This window comes from Eulemur rufifrons, chromosome 20, assembly GCF_041146395.1.
Source record: "Eulemur rufifrons isolate Redbay chromosome 20, OSU_ERuf_1, whole genome shotgun sequence".
In the NCBI taxonomy this organism is placed as follows: domain Eukaryota; kingdom Metazoa; phylum Chordata; class Mammalia; order Primates; family Lemuridae; genus Eulemur; species Eulemur rufifrons.
The window spans coordinates 25,790,343-25,806,067 of NC_091002.1; the positions used below are offsets into that span (position 1 = coordinate 25,790,343).

At 50.8% G+C, this 15,725-nt stretch overlaps 1 protein-coding gene across 2 annotated transcripts; it reads right to left on the minus strand.

The window, feature by feature from the left end:
* Window positions 1–7,518: 7,518 nt before the first annotated feature.
* Window positions 7,519–14,993, minus strand: REM1 (RRAD and GEM like GTPase 1). Of its 2 annotated transcripts, none has more exons than XM_069495989.1 (5): window positions 14,970–14,993; window positions 13,569–14,134; window positions 12,403–12,485; window positions 9,407–9,608; window positions 7,519–7,878 (listed from the first exon to the last, which is right to left on the minus strand). In XM_069495989.1, the coding sequence occupies exons 2-5, from the start codon at window positions 13,912–13,914 to the stop codon at window positions 7,694–7,696; spliced, it is 816 nt and encodes a 271-aa protein (XP_069352090.1). In that variant the 5' UTR covers window positions 13,915–14,134; window positions 14,970–14,993; the 3' UTR covers window positions 7,519–7,693. The 2 variants fall into 2 exon arrangements, with proteins under 2 accessions (XP_069352090.1, XP_069352089.1); XM_069495988.1 differs by having other exon boundaries at window positions 7,818–8,168.
* Window positions 14,994–15,725: the final 732 nt, after the last annotated feature.

A 15,725-nucleotide genomic window follows, 5' to 3' on the forward strand; every position in this document is an offset into this window, starting at 1 on the left:
TTTGTCATCCTCTGACTAAATCCCACCGTAATTGCAAGATGGTGGCCGCACTTACGGGCATCACGTTCACACATTCCAGGGACCAGTTGGAGAAAAAAGACTGCCCCTTCCTGCTGCAGCTCTTTTCGTGTTTTTCTTTTCCAGCTCTGTTCTAAGAGCAAAGAAGCTTTTTCTAGAACCCTCCAGCCTACCTTCCCTCACAGTTCATGGGTCATAGCTGGGTTGTAGGTCCCCTTTTAACTTAATCTCTGGCTTAAAGCAATCAGGATTGATTCTTTTTTTTTTTTTTTTGAGACAGAGTCTCACTCTGTTGCCCAGGCTAGAGTGAGTGCCGTGGCGTCAGCCTAGCTCACAGCAACCTCAAACTCCTGAGCTCAAGCGATCCTCCTGTCTCAGCCTCCCGAGTAGCTGGGACTACAGGCATGCACCACCATGCCCGGCTAATTTTTTCTTTCTTTCTCTTTTTTTTTTTTCCTAATAATGTACTTAGATGTATTGAGATGGTTTTTATCATTTTTTCTTTCTTTTTTTTTTATTTTATCTTGTTATGGGGGATACAGAATTGCAGGTTACTAATTTTTTCTATATATATTTTTAGCTGTCCATATAATTTCTTTCTATTTTTAGTAGAGATGGGGTCTCGCTCTTGCTCAGGCTGGTCTCGAACTCCTGAGCTCAAACGATCCGCCCACCTCGGCCTCCCAGAGTGCTAGGATTACAGGCGTGAGCCACCGCGCCCGGCCCAGGATTGATTCTTGATTCCCCAGAGCAAACGTGAACAACAGAGCAAAATTGCAGTTCTTATGGTGTGGAAGAAAAGAAAAAAGGCCGAATGTCTGCTGCAATGTCTATGTAAGTGAGATGAAGAAGTCTGAAAGGACACACCCCAGACTGCTAATGGTGAGTACCTCAAGGGAGAGGAGTGGGACTGGGAGGAGGATGGAAGGAGTCCTGTGGAAAACACTAAAGTTGTCTATCTGATGACCTTTACCCACTTCTCCCTTGCTCACAGAAGCCACTAAGTTTGGGACAGCAAGAGGATGAATCACGATTGACCCGAGGCAGGTGTGGCATTCCTTTCTGCCACATAGTTGCTTTCTCAGCATCCCTTGCAGCTAGAGGTAGCCATAAGACTCAGTCTGGGCCAGGCACCATGGCTCATGCCTATAATCCTAGCACTCTGGAAGGCTGAGGTGGGAGGATTGCTTGAGGTCAGGAGTTCGAGACAAAGAGTGAGACCCTGTCTTTACTAAAAATAGAAAAAATTAGCCGGGTGTGTTGGTGCCCACCTGTAGTTCCAGTTACTCAGGAGGCTGAGGCAGGAGGATCACTAGAGCCCAGGAATCTGAGGTTGCTGTGAGTTAGGCTGATGCCACAGCACTCTATCCCGGGCAACAGAGCAAGACTCTGTCTAAAAAAAAAAAATAAATAAATAAATAAAATAAACCACTCAGTTTGGCCAATGAGGTATGAAGGGAAAATTTTAAGAGAACAATTTCCTCCTTGATAAAAAGAAAACCTCTTTCTGATCTTTTCCTTTCTATTCTTGCTTGGGACACTGGTGTGAGGATGTGATGCTTGGAATTGTGGCAGCCACATTGCAACCATGAGGGAAATACCTAGAGAATTATGCAGATGCAGACCCAGTGTCCCGACATTTTAGGGCTGATGAATCAACCCTAAAACCATCTACTTCTGGGCATCTTGTTAGAAAATGTCCTTATAAGGATTTCTATCATGTTTAGCTGCAGGCAGCTTCACAGATAAATACATTAAAAAAATTTTAACAATATAGTCTCTGCTATTTTGATTTATTCTTATAACGAAAATGTATTAATACTGTAATTCAAAGTTCAATTACAAAATATACCACCTGGCTTTGGGCACCCTTGGTATCCCAAAAGGCCTGAAGAGGAATTTTTGGAAAGGGGAATAGGGAGGAGTTGAACAAAAGGAACAAGCTGTTCTTTGTAATTACGTACTAACTGCGTAGCAAAAGGGGTGACCTTGCAGACTGGGGGATGGCTGAGAATACATTTCTCTATCACTATTTGGGTTTAGACCAGAGGTTATAAACTGTTAGCTTCTGGTTAGGATTTGGCTGGTGGACATATTTTGCATGTCCTACCCAGGGTTTTTAAAAATTAGAACTAGCAATAATTATTTAAGAAGTGGGATAGTTCATGTAAATATCTGGCTTTCTGGCTTTCTCAGAAAAACTGAAATATGGTATCTGGCAATGCTGGGTTCATATCTTAACAGCTTAATAGGCAGCTTAGTTCTGTCCGCCCTTGACGCAGGGCAGGGGCTACCAGTTTGGTACAGACCTTGATGGTTCCTAATGTCCTTCACCCAGTCAACTTCGCTGATTTATATTACTTGTCTGACTCTGTGAGTGTTTGAGTTAGTGATCCCTGGTTTTGGTTTTAGAATTAATGTGTGAGTGTGTGCGTAAGATTTAACAATTGATTCCTAGACGATTATGTGCAAAAGCATCTATCCTCATTTATAGAGTGGGGCATTCCTTGAAGATGACTGGACTTGGAGTGGTTACACTCACTCTGGACTGTTCTTTAAGATGGAAAGAGCTAAAGCACCCTTGACTGCCCTCCTGGGGCACCTGGGTGGTAAGTCAGCCCCAATAACTCAGGCTTCCGAGAGCCACTGCTAGGGAAGGGGGAGACTCTGCGGCAAGACCTGTATTTGTGGGTAGGGAGTAGGGTTTCCTAAAAGGTGCATAGAGATTTGCTCAGTGGAGGTCTGAAGAAGTGGTGCTCCTTGGGAGACGCATGGACTTGAGGGAAGGAGGCAAGGGCAGATGCTGGGGACAGTGTCCCTGTGCCCCTGGCACCGTACTGGGTGCAGAGCCCCTTTAATTTAGGGCCGTCTCTAGGTATTCATCACAACAAGACTATTTTTTGTAGAGATGGGGTCTCACTCTTGCTCAGGCTGGTTTCTAACTCCTGGCCTCAAGCGATCCCCCAACCTCAGCCTCCCAAAGTGCTAGTATTTCAGGCATGAGCCACCTTGCTTGGCCTCATAGCTGCAATTTATTGAGCCCTTACTGTGTGCAAAGCATCATGCTAACAAATGCTAATCCGATTGAATTCTCACACCAACCCTTAGAGAGAAATACTATTAATATGCCCATTTTCCAGATGAGAAAATTGAGGCCTAGAGAGGTGAAGTAAATTATCCCGTGGCATATAGTGGTGCTTTCTTAAGTACTAAAAACCTCATTTAATCGTATGGGTTAGGAATTATGATCTCCGATTTCAAGATGAAGGACAGAGGGTGCCGAGTTGCACAGAGATCAAGTGCCCGAGGTGGGATTGAATGAAGGTTTCTCCTGATTGCAAATCCTGTGTTTACCTACCAATATCTTGTCACATCTACGAAGCATGGGAACGTAAGCCACGACACACACACGCGCACACACACACACCCTGGCCTTGAACTTAAGCCAGATGCAACTAGGGAGAGCTGCACACATTGCTGCATCCCATCATCAGTATTATTTTTAACTGAACCCTGAACTGAAGGGAACAGTACTCAAGTTGAAACTGAACTTGTATATTTTTTCAAGCTGTTGAACTAGAACAGTTAAATATTCTTGAGACAGAGACAATCACATGGAGAATCTGCCCTAATCCCCTCACTCTGTATATTTTGATTTGCCTAATGTCACACAGGGTCATGGCAGACTTGAGGGATTCTTAATCAGTAGAAAGCAGTAGTAGATGAATTTTCCACAACCCCTACCCCTCATTTACCTTTCCTTTCCCTTCTTGGGCCAGGGCAGGAACTTCGAAGTTTTCTGTATCCGCCAGCTGTGACCCTCTCTGGACTCCCTACCCTCCTGCAGAGCCCACACCCTTGTCAACATTTGCTGAATGAAGGCAGGAGGGAGCTGGGCCCCGTGAGACGTGTATTTTTCATCATCTAAGGACAGCGAGCTCTAGCCTGCACCATGTTACTTGGGGGTCCCTGAGTGGAAACTTCGTGCTCTGGCTGAGAATATTGGAACTTTCCACCAAGGCCAGTGGGGGTCAGTATTTGAGAAGCCCGGCTGGGGTGTCTTGGATGCAGGTGGCCTTCCTCTCCTCTGGACCAGGCCAGCAGGGTTTGCAGCTTTCCTCCACAGCAGGAGGAGGGACTCTAAGGAGACTTGGGGGCCTCTGGGGAGATATTCATCTTTCTAGAGCTTTATCATTTTTTCCATAACAGTATCCTCCCTTCAAGGTGGAAAGTCCCAGCTGGCAGCTGAGGACACTCTCAATGTGCTTTTGTTCTCTGCCCTGCCCCCAGCCCAGGCAGCAGGGCAGGACAAAGACACCTTCCCTTTTACACCAGCCTGCTCTGGACTTGCTGTACCAACAAATGGCACAATACAGAGGGGCCCTTAGTACCGTGGGGCTAGATTTCCCTGGTTTGAATTCTGTCTGGCTCTGCTATTTGCCAACTGTGCAAACTTGGCAGGCTACTGAACCTCTCTGTGCTACAGTGTCTCCATCTGAAAACTGGTATGGTGATGAGAATATTACCAGTTTGGAGGATTTAATGAATTAATGTAGGAAAAACACTTAGAATGACATCTGGTGCATAGTAAGAGTGATGTAACTATTTGCTGTTACTATTACATGACCTTGTGCTTGGGCAATTCATCTCTCTCCGGGCCTCAGTTTCCCCAATTATACAACTAAGATGGCAGTTCTTGCCTGAATCTCCACCACTGATCTGAATGTGGCCCTTTCTTGCTCTGTGGACTTGGACAAATTTCTTGGGTTCTCCTAGTATCAATGTGCTCATCTATTAAATACCTATAAAGTAGAGAGTTGTGGTGATGATGAAATGAGAAAATGTGCACCAAACAAGTAGCATGAGGCCCAACACTAAACATAGAAAGAGTTAAAACTTCAAAGACAGCTAGAATCAGAGAGGTCAGGGCGGGAAGGGCCACTTTACAGATCGGTTCATTAAGCCACACAACAAGTATTTACTGAGCACCTACTATGAGCCAGGTGCTGTTGTAGGTGGTGGGGACGGAGCAGCAGCGAGGGCCCTGCCCTCATGGAGCTTCCCATTCTTTGCGGAGACAGAAAATAAAGATGTGAACACATAAATATATGATACAAGTTCAGAGTCAATCCCTTTGTTTCCCATATGGGGAAACTGAGGTGCAAGAGGGAAGGAGATTTTCCTAAAGTCCGTCAGTGTCATAGCCAGGCAAAGACTCCCAAGCAGGTCTTCATAGTCTCAGAGCATTTTACCCATAACAAACCCTGGTTCCCCCAAGGCCTTAAGGTATGATAGTGGAAGCCAACATTTATTGAAACTTCCTAGACACAGGAATTGTCCTAAGCAATTTATACATCTTAAATAATTTAATCCTCACATCAACCCCGAGGGAGGGAACTGTCATGAATCCTATTTTATAGATGGGGAAACTAAGGCACAGAGAGATGGAGGGGAGCAGGGTTTGAACCCACAGACCTTCTGGTTCAGGGCCCAGGCCCTCACCCACTCTGCTGTGCTGCCCGGCTTGCTGCGTACTTTCCCCAGCACCCAGGTCTGCCCGAGCTCTTGCTTTCTTCCCTCCTCCCTTCCTCCCAATCCTAGTCTCAACTGTTTCTTCCACCTTCCTAGTAGTTGGGGTAAGCTCTCTCTCTCTGGCCTCAGTTTCCCCATCTGTGAATAGAGGGGGATTGGACTGAATTACCTTCAAGGCCTTCTCTGACCACCCTAATTTTCAGCCCCGTCTCAGTCTGCAATATTTTATTCACTTATTTGTTTTCTAGTCTGCTTCCCCCGCCGGGCTGTGCGATCCTGGGAGCGGCCAGTATCCTTCTGTTCACCGCATCACCCCAGAGCCTGGCACTGCGCCCTGCACTTAGCAGGCCCTGGACAAATATTTGTAGACAAGAAAGGAGGGAACGAAGGCGATTGTCCTCATTTTTATAAAACCAGCTCCTGCACTCTCTCCCTGGCCCTTCTTCCTTTCTTTGCCTGTGTCTCCTCCTCCCCCCTTTTCTCCCTCCCTCTCACCTCCCAGGGCCGACTCCAGCCCTCCATCCGGCCTGCATTTTTCCGGGTTTGATATCATTTTTTCCACTCTCCCGGCTGCCGGCTGCCTCTGCCAACTTTCCACAGATACAGCCCCTCCCCTCGACCGCAGGCCAGAGACGACTTGGGGTGGGGGAAAGACCTTCCTCCTCTTCCCTTCCCTGGTCTGGGGTTGGGATGGAGCAAGAAGTGCCATCACTGCTCCACTGGCAAGACTGGGGTGGGGGGAGTGGCAACTGGAGGATACGGCTCGCTCCTGAGCAGCCTTTCTCAGCACTGCAGTGGAGGTGTCTGGGCAGGAGTGGGTGGGTAGCTGGTTGGGGGCAGGGGTGTCAGGCATCAGGGACATGATGGTCCAAACGGTCAGCATCTTGTTCTCCTCTCAAAGTAGCCACACCCCTTCCCTTCCCGATGGAAACTCCTGACCTGATCCCCAACACCCAGCCCTGTCCCCAGCCAGGCTGGACGGCTCACTCCCTTCCTCCTGCACAGTCAAATGGGGCCCCAGGGGAGGCTGAGTGACCCCAGGGTGCCCACTTCCCTTCTCCAGGCTTCAGTTTCCACATTTGAAAAATGAGTGAGTTGGACTAAATTGTGCTTTATCCTGGGGATTAATAGATTGGCTTTCATGGAGTTATGCCCTCTCCTTTTTTTTTTTGAGGCAGAGTCCCACTCTGTCACCCTGGCTAGAGTGCCATGGCCTCAGCCTAGCTCACAGCAACCTCAAACTCCTGGGCTCGAGCAATCCTTCTGCCTCAGCCTCCCAAGTAGCTGGGACTACAGGCTTGTGCCGTATATTGTTAGTCGTCCAGCTAATTTCTTTCTATTTTTTAGTAGACACGGGGTCTTGCTCTTGCTCAGGCTGGTCTTGAACTCCTGAGCTCAAATGATCTGCCCGTCTCGGCCTCCCAGAGTGCTAGGATTACAGGCATGAGCCACCGCACCCAGCTGCCTTCTCCTTTAAATTGTGTGCCACATTCCGTTTTTAAGTCCATCTCCCCAAGATTCTATAGCATTTTTTAACATCTTGGGCATGAGCCTTCACTGTCCTGTGCCTCGGTTTCCTAATTAGTAAGATGGGGTTAATGGTAACACCCTCCTCCCAGATGTTGTGAAGATTAACTAATAGTTGTGACAGTGACAGCTTGGTACGCGGTCAGCTCCTAACACCAGCAGTTATATTGCCATTATGAGTGCTGAGATTCCTTCCAGATATTTTGTGAATTTACAATCTAAAAAAATGGGTTATTAAGAAAATAGCAGGTCATCACACTGAACTGTGGTTGTTTGTGATCCACTGTCTCTCTCAAAGAACTGAGGCAGGAACTGTAACCAGTGATTGGGAGAAGAGCCTGAGAACACAAATGGTCCAATTACTTTATTGATTGGCCCTGACACCCAGGCCAGCAGGCTAAACCAGTCTGCAGCCAGTGGGGGGGGGGGGGGGGGGGGAAGGAGGTGGACATCCTGGAAGACTCCCAGAGAGGTCTGGGCATTCAGAAGGGACATCCTTCTGGTCTGCTTCACTGTGGGGTTTCTGGGGGTTGGCCAGACCCCAGGGACAAGGAAGATTTTTTACAAAAAGACATCCACCACGTAAAAAACCCTACTTTGTGCCCAGCTTGGGGCTTCAGCCCTGTGTCTGTCCATCGCTTCTCTGGAGCAGGGAAGTCCCTAAGGTCTGGCCGTGGGCGATGATCTGCTCAGGAGCGCGGTGGGCAAGCAAGGCCCACGATGCCGGCCCTAAGTAACTGCGCTTCTGCCCCTCAATGGCGTTGGTGGGGCCCAGAATGCACTCCCAGTGACCTGCCACCCCTAGAAAAGCAGATGTCCTCAGAGCACGGCCAGGTTGTGGCAAGACTTGGAGCGGGCCTTCAGTGCCCGGCGGCGGGCGCTGCGGGCCGTCAGGCGCTCGAGGAGGCGGCGAGCGCGCTGGCCGAGGCTGACCCGCCGTCGCGGCGCCGGCGGCTCCCGGGCCGTGCTGTCCCGGCGGCGCAGGCGCAGTTGGCGCACCACGCCCTCGAAGAGCTCGGCCACGTTGTGCTGCAGGGCGGCCGACGTCTCGATGAATTTACAGTCGAACACCACGGCGCAGGCGCGGCCCTCTGCGGGGGCGGGGTCAGGCGAGCCCGGGTGCAGCCATAACCGGAACGCGGAGATAAAAGTGGGAACAGGTGTGTGCAGTGTCAGTGGAAAAGCACCTTTTCCTGTACGCATACCTGGTGCCGATGTCGGAGGACTCAGGGAGAGATCACACTGGGCTTTGAGGAATTAGTTTACAGGCCAGTGACCGATACTAGTAGCAGAATGAGGCTGGGACTAGGTAGGGGCCAGGTTGAATGTCAGCCAACAGGTGTAATCGGAAATTAGATGCAGCTAAAAGGTGCATCAGAATTACCTGGAGGAGCTTGTTAAAATAGAAATTCCCCTGCCCACCCTGAGGGATTCTAATTCGGTAGGTTTGGGGTGAGGTCTGGAAATCTGTGTTTTAACAAAAATCTCCTGGGGATTATGTTGCAGTTTTTTGGGTTGTCTGTCCACAAAGCATACGGTTTTCCACCTCCGGGATGCCACTGGGCCTGTATCCTAGTCCTCAGTGGCTGGTGACTCTCCGGAACTAGCTTTCTCTTTCTGAGTCTCAGTTTCCATATTTTAAAGATTTTACTATGTGAGTAGCACCATTTTAAGATTGCTATGGGCTCCATCTGATGTTAAACTTATTATTAATAAAATATTACCAACCCCATTGTAAAAATAATCTACATATAACATTAGAAGTTTTGGTTTGTAGTTGCTGGCAGACACAATATTATGTTTTGTAGACAAAGCTTTGTGAAATTTGAATTTCTAAATTTTCACTGTATTTTGGGCCCAATAATGGTCTTTCAGTTCTCTGGTGTAAGGCCTTGAAAAGCCTACAGGCACTGGGCCTATCATATCTGGTGGATAGAGTGTGATTAAGGGCATGGGGGAGCCATAGGGGAATGCAGGGAAATGACAAGGTCAGCTGTGCTTCTGGAAAACTCTGGCAGCTGGCAAGGGGGGGCCGATTGAGAAGTACTGGGACTAGCTAAAGTGGAAGTGCCAGGATAGCGCAGAGGCTGTGGGCATGGAGGGAAGGGGATGTGGGATTAATGGAGGTGGGCCTGATGGGACTTGGGGACTGGTTTGTGGGAGGCGGGCATGAGAGGGGAGGCAAGAATGGTTCTTGGCTTTCAGGCTTAAGCAAGTGGCTTCAGGGTGGGGGCTGATTGGCAGGGGCAGTCACTGAGATGAAGAGCACTGGAGGGCCCCGGTGACAGAGGGGCCAGAGGAAGAGGAGGAGGTGGAGGGGAGGGCTCACCTTCCACGGAGACTTCCCGGCAGCGGGCCAGGTCTGCCTTGTTGCCCACGAGGATGATGGGCACGTGGTCCGCCTGATGTGTGCGCCGCAGCTGAATGCGGAGCTCAGAGGCGCTCTCAAAGCTGCCTCGGTCCGCGATAGAGTACACGATGACATAGGCACTGCCCACCTCCAGGCACGACTCCTGGCTCCAGTTTTTATCCTGTGGGGGAGGGACCCAAGGCCCATCATCAGAGGGTGGGTACACCCTGGCTGAGAAAGGTGGAGCTGGGATGGTCTAATGGGTGGGATGGCTGAGGTTTATACTTTGGACAGGTTTGGAGGACAAATTCTGCCATAATTCCCTGTGTCACCTTGGGAAAATCATTGATTCTCTCTGAGCCTGGGTTTCTCTGCTTGAAAACTTGGGCCAACGACACTATCTCACTATATTGTCTCATTCATTGAGACTTGTGCAGGCAGAGCATTGGAGACAAAACATTTACTTGGTTCTCTTTCCTGCTAAGGGGGGTTCTGGCTTGGCTTGTTCAGCTCCTTTGTCTGGTGTCTGAGGAGGGTTTGGCCTTGCCAGAAAGTTCTTTAGGCCTTCTGCAATCCAGAATTAAGAGAAAAAAGGCAAAGAAAGAAGTGAGGACAGGAGGCTGACTTCAGGAGGAGGTCATTCATTGCACAAATATTTATAGAGGTTTTGCTGTGCATCAGGATCATAAAAGCTGGTTGGTGCATGGATTGGTGGGTAAGAACTCACTGGGAGTGTGATTAAAAATATAGATTCTAGAGCCTCACTTTTAGAGCTTCGTATTCCTTAGGTCTGGGGTGAGGACTGAGAATTTGATATTTAGTACTCTCCAGGTGACCCTGATGGTCAGCCAACCTAGGGCATTAGTGGGTGAGCCAAAGGTCCACCCAATTCTGTCAGATTCAGCTGCTCTGACATCAGAGTACCATCTAGCCCACAGATGAAAAGGAAGGATGCTTAATCCAATAATGCTGTTACTGCCTGGACCCTCTTTGGGACCTCCTTTCGAGTCACTGACCAGGAAAACTGGTCTAGTTTCCTCATTTTACTGGTTGGAAAACCAAAGTCCTGGAAAGAGGAGAAAACTCGCTCAAGAACACAGCAAGCTGGGCATAGAGTTCTGTTTCCTGCCTTCTAGTCCAGTACCCTTCCTCCCCTGTCTCCCCAGTGGGACTCCCAATCTGATCACTCTCCTTAACTCACTGGACACCACCCCATAGGGTTCTCAACTGCACCAAAAAGTAGGCCCTCCCTTACCAGCATGTGAGCTCCATGAGGCCAGGGAACATGTCTGCCTTATTCACTGCTGTGTCTCCAGCATCCTGGCCCATGATAGACCCAGCAAGTATTTCTGAATGAATGAATGAATTGGTGAAGGAGTGAAACCTCAGCTGAAGGTTCAGGAGGTGATGCTCCTGGCAGGGGGGCAGTCCTAGTGTGAAAGAGTACAGTCTCTGGGGTTTCATAGATCTGGGTTTGAACCCCATTTGCTATCCGAGAGCTCCAGACATATTATGTATTTAACCTCTCTGAGCTTCAGTTTCCTTATCAGTAGAATGGGAATCAGAAGGCTCGCCGATAGTTTTTGTTTTGACTGAATTCATAATATACATGCAGTGCTTAGCCCGGGGGACTGACACTTAGGAGGAGGATGCTCCATAAATGTTGGCTGCTGTTATGACAATCATCATCATCATGCTCATTTGGACTTGTGTTTCCTTTTTTTTTTTTTTTTTTGAGACTGAGTCTTGCTCTGTCACCTGGGCTAGAGAGCTGTGGCGTCAGCCTAGCTCACAGCAACCTCAAACTCCTGGGCTCAAGCGATTCTCCAGCTTCAGGTTCCTGAGTAGCTGAGACTACAGGTGTGCACCACTATGCCCAGATAATTTTCCTATTTTTAGTAGAGATGAGGTTTCACTCTTGCTCAGGCTGGTCTCGAACTCCTGATCTCAAGTGATCCTCCCACCCCGGCCTCCCAGAGTGCTAGGATTAGAGGCATGAGCCACCGCACCTGGCCTGTGTTTCCTTTTTTGCTTGTTAAAAGAAATTGACCACATAGCTCCTTCATCCCTATTCTTTGGGCCTATCAGGGGAGCTGTCAACCACTCTTGTCAATCACCCAACTCTGTCCTTCTAAGCCCCACCCCATGGAAAGGGCCTCCCTGAGTGTTAGGGGAAGGGCCTACCCCTTAGAGAAATGGGATCCCAGGTGATTTTTAGATCCTTCTCTTTGCTTAGGTGTATTTCCTCAAAGTTCTACCATGAGCATGTATTACCTGTGTAGCAAAAGAAAAGAAAACCCAAACAAGATAAGAAAATCACAATAGGGACAGTTTCCTGACTGTTGTTCTCTTCCTGCTCTGGCAAGGGTTAGGGAAGGACACCCTTTGATTTACTTTTTCACTAGCTACCAAGTTATAATTAATAAGAATTATCATTTACAATTATTTACTCCTGTTCAGCATTTTTTCATGCTCCAAACTGGACTCACCTCGGAAACTGTATGAGAACTTTTAAAAACCAGCTGATAAGAGAGGCAGGAATGATTGACCCATTTGTCAGATGAGAAAACTGAAGCTCAGAGTGGGTAGGTCAATTGCACAGAGCTACACAACTAGTCAGAAAAAGATAGGGGGTTCAGCTTTAGGCATTTTGGTGCCAAATTCAGTGTTCCTTCTTCTGCACAATGTGGGTGGGTGGGGTGGGTTAGGGTGCTAATTACGGGGAGGTCTGAAAGGGGAGCAGCATGCTGTGCCCTGGTTGTTGGGAAGGGATCAGTGGAGTGAGAAAAGGGGTCATGGTCACGAGAGTCTTCTGATTTTGGTTGGAAAGGCTGCTTAGGAGCTGTGGGTTTTGGGGAGCTGCTGAGGATGGCCCCGATCCTGCTTCTGCTCTGTAGGGTTCCAGGAGGGGACAGGAAGGAGACTGCTATTAGGCTCAGCACCCCTCCCCTCAAATCCTGCTTGCAGTGCCATACCAGTCTCTCGGCCTCCCAGGTGTCCACGACCACCAGTGTGGTGTCCTCTCCATCCACCGTGAGGGTCCTCTCATACACATCTTCTGCAACCGAGGGAAGAGCTGGATCTCAGGGAGGAGGGGAAAGCCCAGGGAGAGTGTGGGGTTCCCTAGCCCCCCTTTCTGGTCACATTGCCCCCTCCACTTCTCCTTGGAAGTGCTCACCACACTTGGTCGATGTCTGTCTCTCCTGGTAGGTCAAGAAGCTCCATGAGGAGCCCATGTCTCCCCAGCTGCCAGCATAGGACCTGGCACATAGTAGGTGCTAGAAAGTTGGTTTGGCTGATTGAATGACTGTGGGGTAGTGGGGTTAAAGGTGGGCTGGGAATTCTCCCAGTCCCGCTCTGTCTCTGGCTTAGTGTATGCTTCAGGCAGGTCATGTTATCCTCGCTGGGCCTCAATCTCCCTATCTGTAACACGTATGGGTTCTCACTCTTGGAGGAGGGGTCAAGGCTGGAGAAGGGCCTGGCCAGAGTGCCAGAGTGTTCCTACCTTTCTCTACTTTTAACCAACACCCCTTCCCACTTACCCCATGTCCTCCCAGCCAGTCCTTCAGGGGCCTGTCTTATTTTTTCTGTCCCTGTAACCCATCATCCGGGTACTGTCCCTCTCAGGTGCCTCATCCTGGGGCACCTGACCCTCTCAGCTCACTGCATTTCTTGGAAATAAAGCATCCCTGGGCCTGGGAGTCTCCATTCTGGGGAGGATCTTAGTTCTGCTGTAGGTGATGGTGGCCATGGGTGGGTGTCTATGGGACTGCATCTGAAGAGTCAGGGGGAGTTGGGGCTGGGGTTTTCTGAGCTGGGTGGAAGTCCACCATTTCTTGGCACTCATGGAATTCAGAATTGCTCCCGTTATGACATGGGAATGAATCACATACCTCTCATCCATGAAAAATTGGCAAAATTCTCATCCAATTCAAAGAATTTCCCTCTTAGTGACCATTGTGGTGGCTGTGCCCTGAACAACTCTAGAGGGGGCTTCATTCACTTCATAGTCTATGCAAATGATGCCCCTTAGAGTTGAACAGTATGTGACTTGTACAACTGTTCTTGGCAGCCCTGTGCCCCTGTTGGTAGAGCTTTCACTCCTTTCACCACATCCCATCCCAGCCCACAGGGCCCCTACCTCCCAGCTGTTCATGGAGGTCCCGTTCTTGCTTCCCTGCAAAGAGGCTGGCCAGGCTGGTCTTCCCTACGCCAGGATCGCCAAGCAGCACCACACGGTACAGGGCCTCCCAGGAGCCTTCAGAGTCGCTGGATTCGGAGGACCAATCGTCAGGGGCAGGTGAACGTTTCTGGTTGGGAGGGTTGAGGGAGGCTGATTGGCCCAGTCGGGGATGCTGCGATTGAACTTGAACGGAGGGTGCTGTGCTCAGGAGGCCAGGCTGGCGGCCCCTGGGGGACAGGGACAGTGGAGTGCTGGCTCGCCGGCGCAGGGGGGTCTTTGCTTCCTGCTGGGTGTTTAGTGTCATGGTTGGTAGAAGAGGCTTTGCTCCTGCCTTCCTTCCTTCTTTCCTTCCTTCCCAGAGAAGGGGGAATGCGTGGTGAGCTGATTGCTTTGAGCCCTTCTTCTACAGGGTCCTGATGAGCTGCTGAAATGGCTTCCTCCAGAGCCCCCTCTTGTTCAAATGGGAGGTGACACTTCAGCTCCGTGGGGTGGGGGCTTCAGGTTCAGGGTAAGCCTGGGTCCGGCTGGAAGGGATGAGCGCAGGCAGTGAACACAACGCGGGCATGCACACCCAGAGGCCATTTCCCATGCCCAAGGATGACCTACGCCGGATGACACACAGAGGGGCAGAGGGGCAGCAGCGAGGTGGCGTGTCCACACAGGCACACCCTCCCCATGTACACAGATCTGCCCCTCCCATTCAGAACCTGAGCCCCTCACTATGAAAGGATCCGCATTGCCCCCTCTTCCTCTTCCCCATGTCTCTTTCACACGGCTCTGGGTTGGGGGTGCAGAGGAGAATTGAGGGCCCCTGGGAATTTACTTCCTCTGCCCAATCCCATGGGGTCAGAGGAAGAGGCAGGACGGGGTGGGTTGGCACCCCAGAAGGGCGAGGGGGCTCTGGGGGTTCCCTCCGGCTGTAACTCGAGTGCCCTGGTGCCATGGGAACGGCGTGTCCGGCCCGCCCCCTACGTGAAAAATTCAGGAGCGGCTGGCGCTACGGCCTCCAGCTGCTTTTGGGGACAGGAGCTGCCAGCCGGCCAGGCTCTTGGTTTGGTGACAGGACAGGGTCCTGGCAGGGGACAGGGAGGGGAGACCATAGGGCCCGGGAACGCATTCCTGGAGTCTGGGTCCCAGCTTTTCCAGCCCGGGATCCCTGGTATGAGTCCTTGACCCTGGTGAGGGGGTTCCTTGTCCGGGGCCACCCCACCCTCCGGGCCCAGGTCTGAAGACCCTCACCCTCGGGACGCTGTTGCGAGGCCCCCCTGCTTCTGCCTGCGCTGCAGAGCCCCCATGCAGGCGCCAGGCGAACTCCGCTCCAACTTCAGCGAGTTGGCGGCGAGTTGCACGGAGCTTTACCTGGCCGTGAGGAGGGGTCCCGGGTCCCCCGCCGCCTCCGCTGCTGGGTGCTCCGGGGTGTACCACCCGCCTCCGCGCACAGCCCCTCCGGCTGGTCCCGCCCCGCCGCCTGGGCCAGGGGAGGAGCCGCGACCCCGCCCCATCCAGCCCCGCCCCATTAGGGCAGCCCCGGGGTCCCCGCCCCAAGGCCTTGGCCGCTCGATGACTTTTCTAAGAGTGCAGAGCTCCGCTGACCTGGGGCCTGAGCCTATGCCCGCTCCAGTCCTATGCCCGCCCCCGGGTGAGTGGGGGTGCAGGACCAGAGTGCGGAAGGACGGGAGCTCTGCATTCCGGGGTCTGGATCGCCATCTGCGTCCACATCTGTCCACTCCATCACCAGCATTAATCCTCAGAAAAAGCACTCGGGGAACTTGTTAAATGTTTAGATTCCCAGGTCCCACCTTCCAAGAGAGGCAGATTCAGCGTCCTGGAGCGGGGTCGGGAGTCTGCCTTTTAAACAAGTGCCCCCAAATGATCCTGATGCAGATAGCTGGCGGACCCCACTTTGAGAAACTCGGCTCTGGATGGAGAATTAATTCTGGGAGGTGGCTTGGAGGAAGAGAGAGAGTTCAGGAAGTCTGCATTGAATATGTTACTTTGGCATCATTCATTCATCCATTCATTTGCCAACTGAGGCTTAGCTGGGCCTGGGACTCGGGTTTCTGCTTTCAGCCTACTGTCCCTTTCTATCACTCACACGGGGCTTTTATTTATTTA

Coding starts and splice junctions, on each gene's coding strand:
- REM1 (XM_069495988.1), bottom strand. CDS start 13,914: ATGACACTAAACACCCAGCAGGAAGCAAAGACCCCCCTGCGCCGGCGA. Junction 12,486..13,568: donor CCTCCATGAACAGCTGGGAG/GTAGGGGCCCTG, acceptor CCTCGGTTGCAG/AAGATGTGTATGAGAGGACC. Junction 8,169..9,406: donor CCGGGAAGTCTCCGTGGAAG/GTGAGCCCTCCC, acceptor CCGCCCCCGCAG/AGGGCCGCGCCTGCGCCGTG.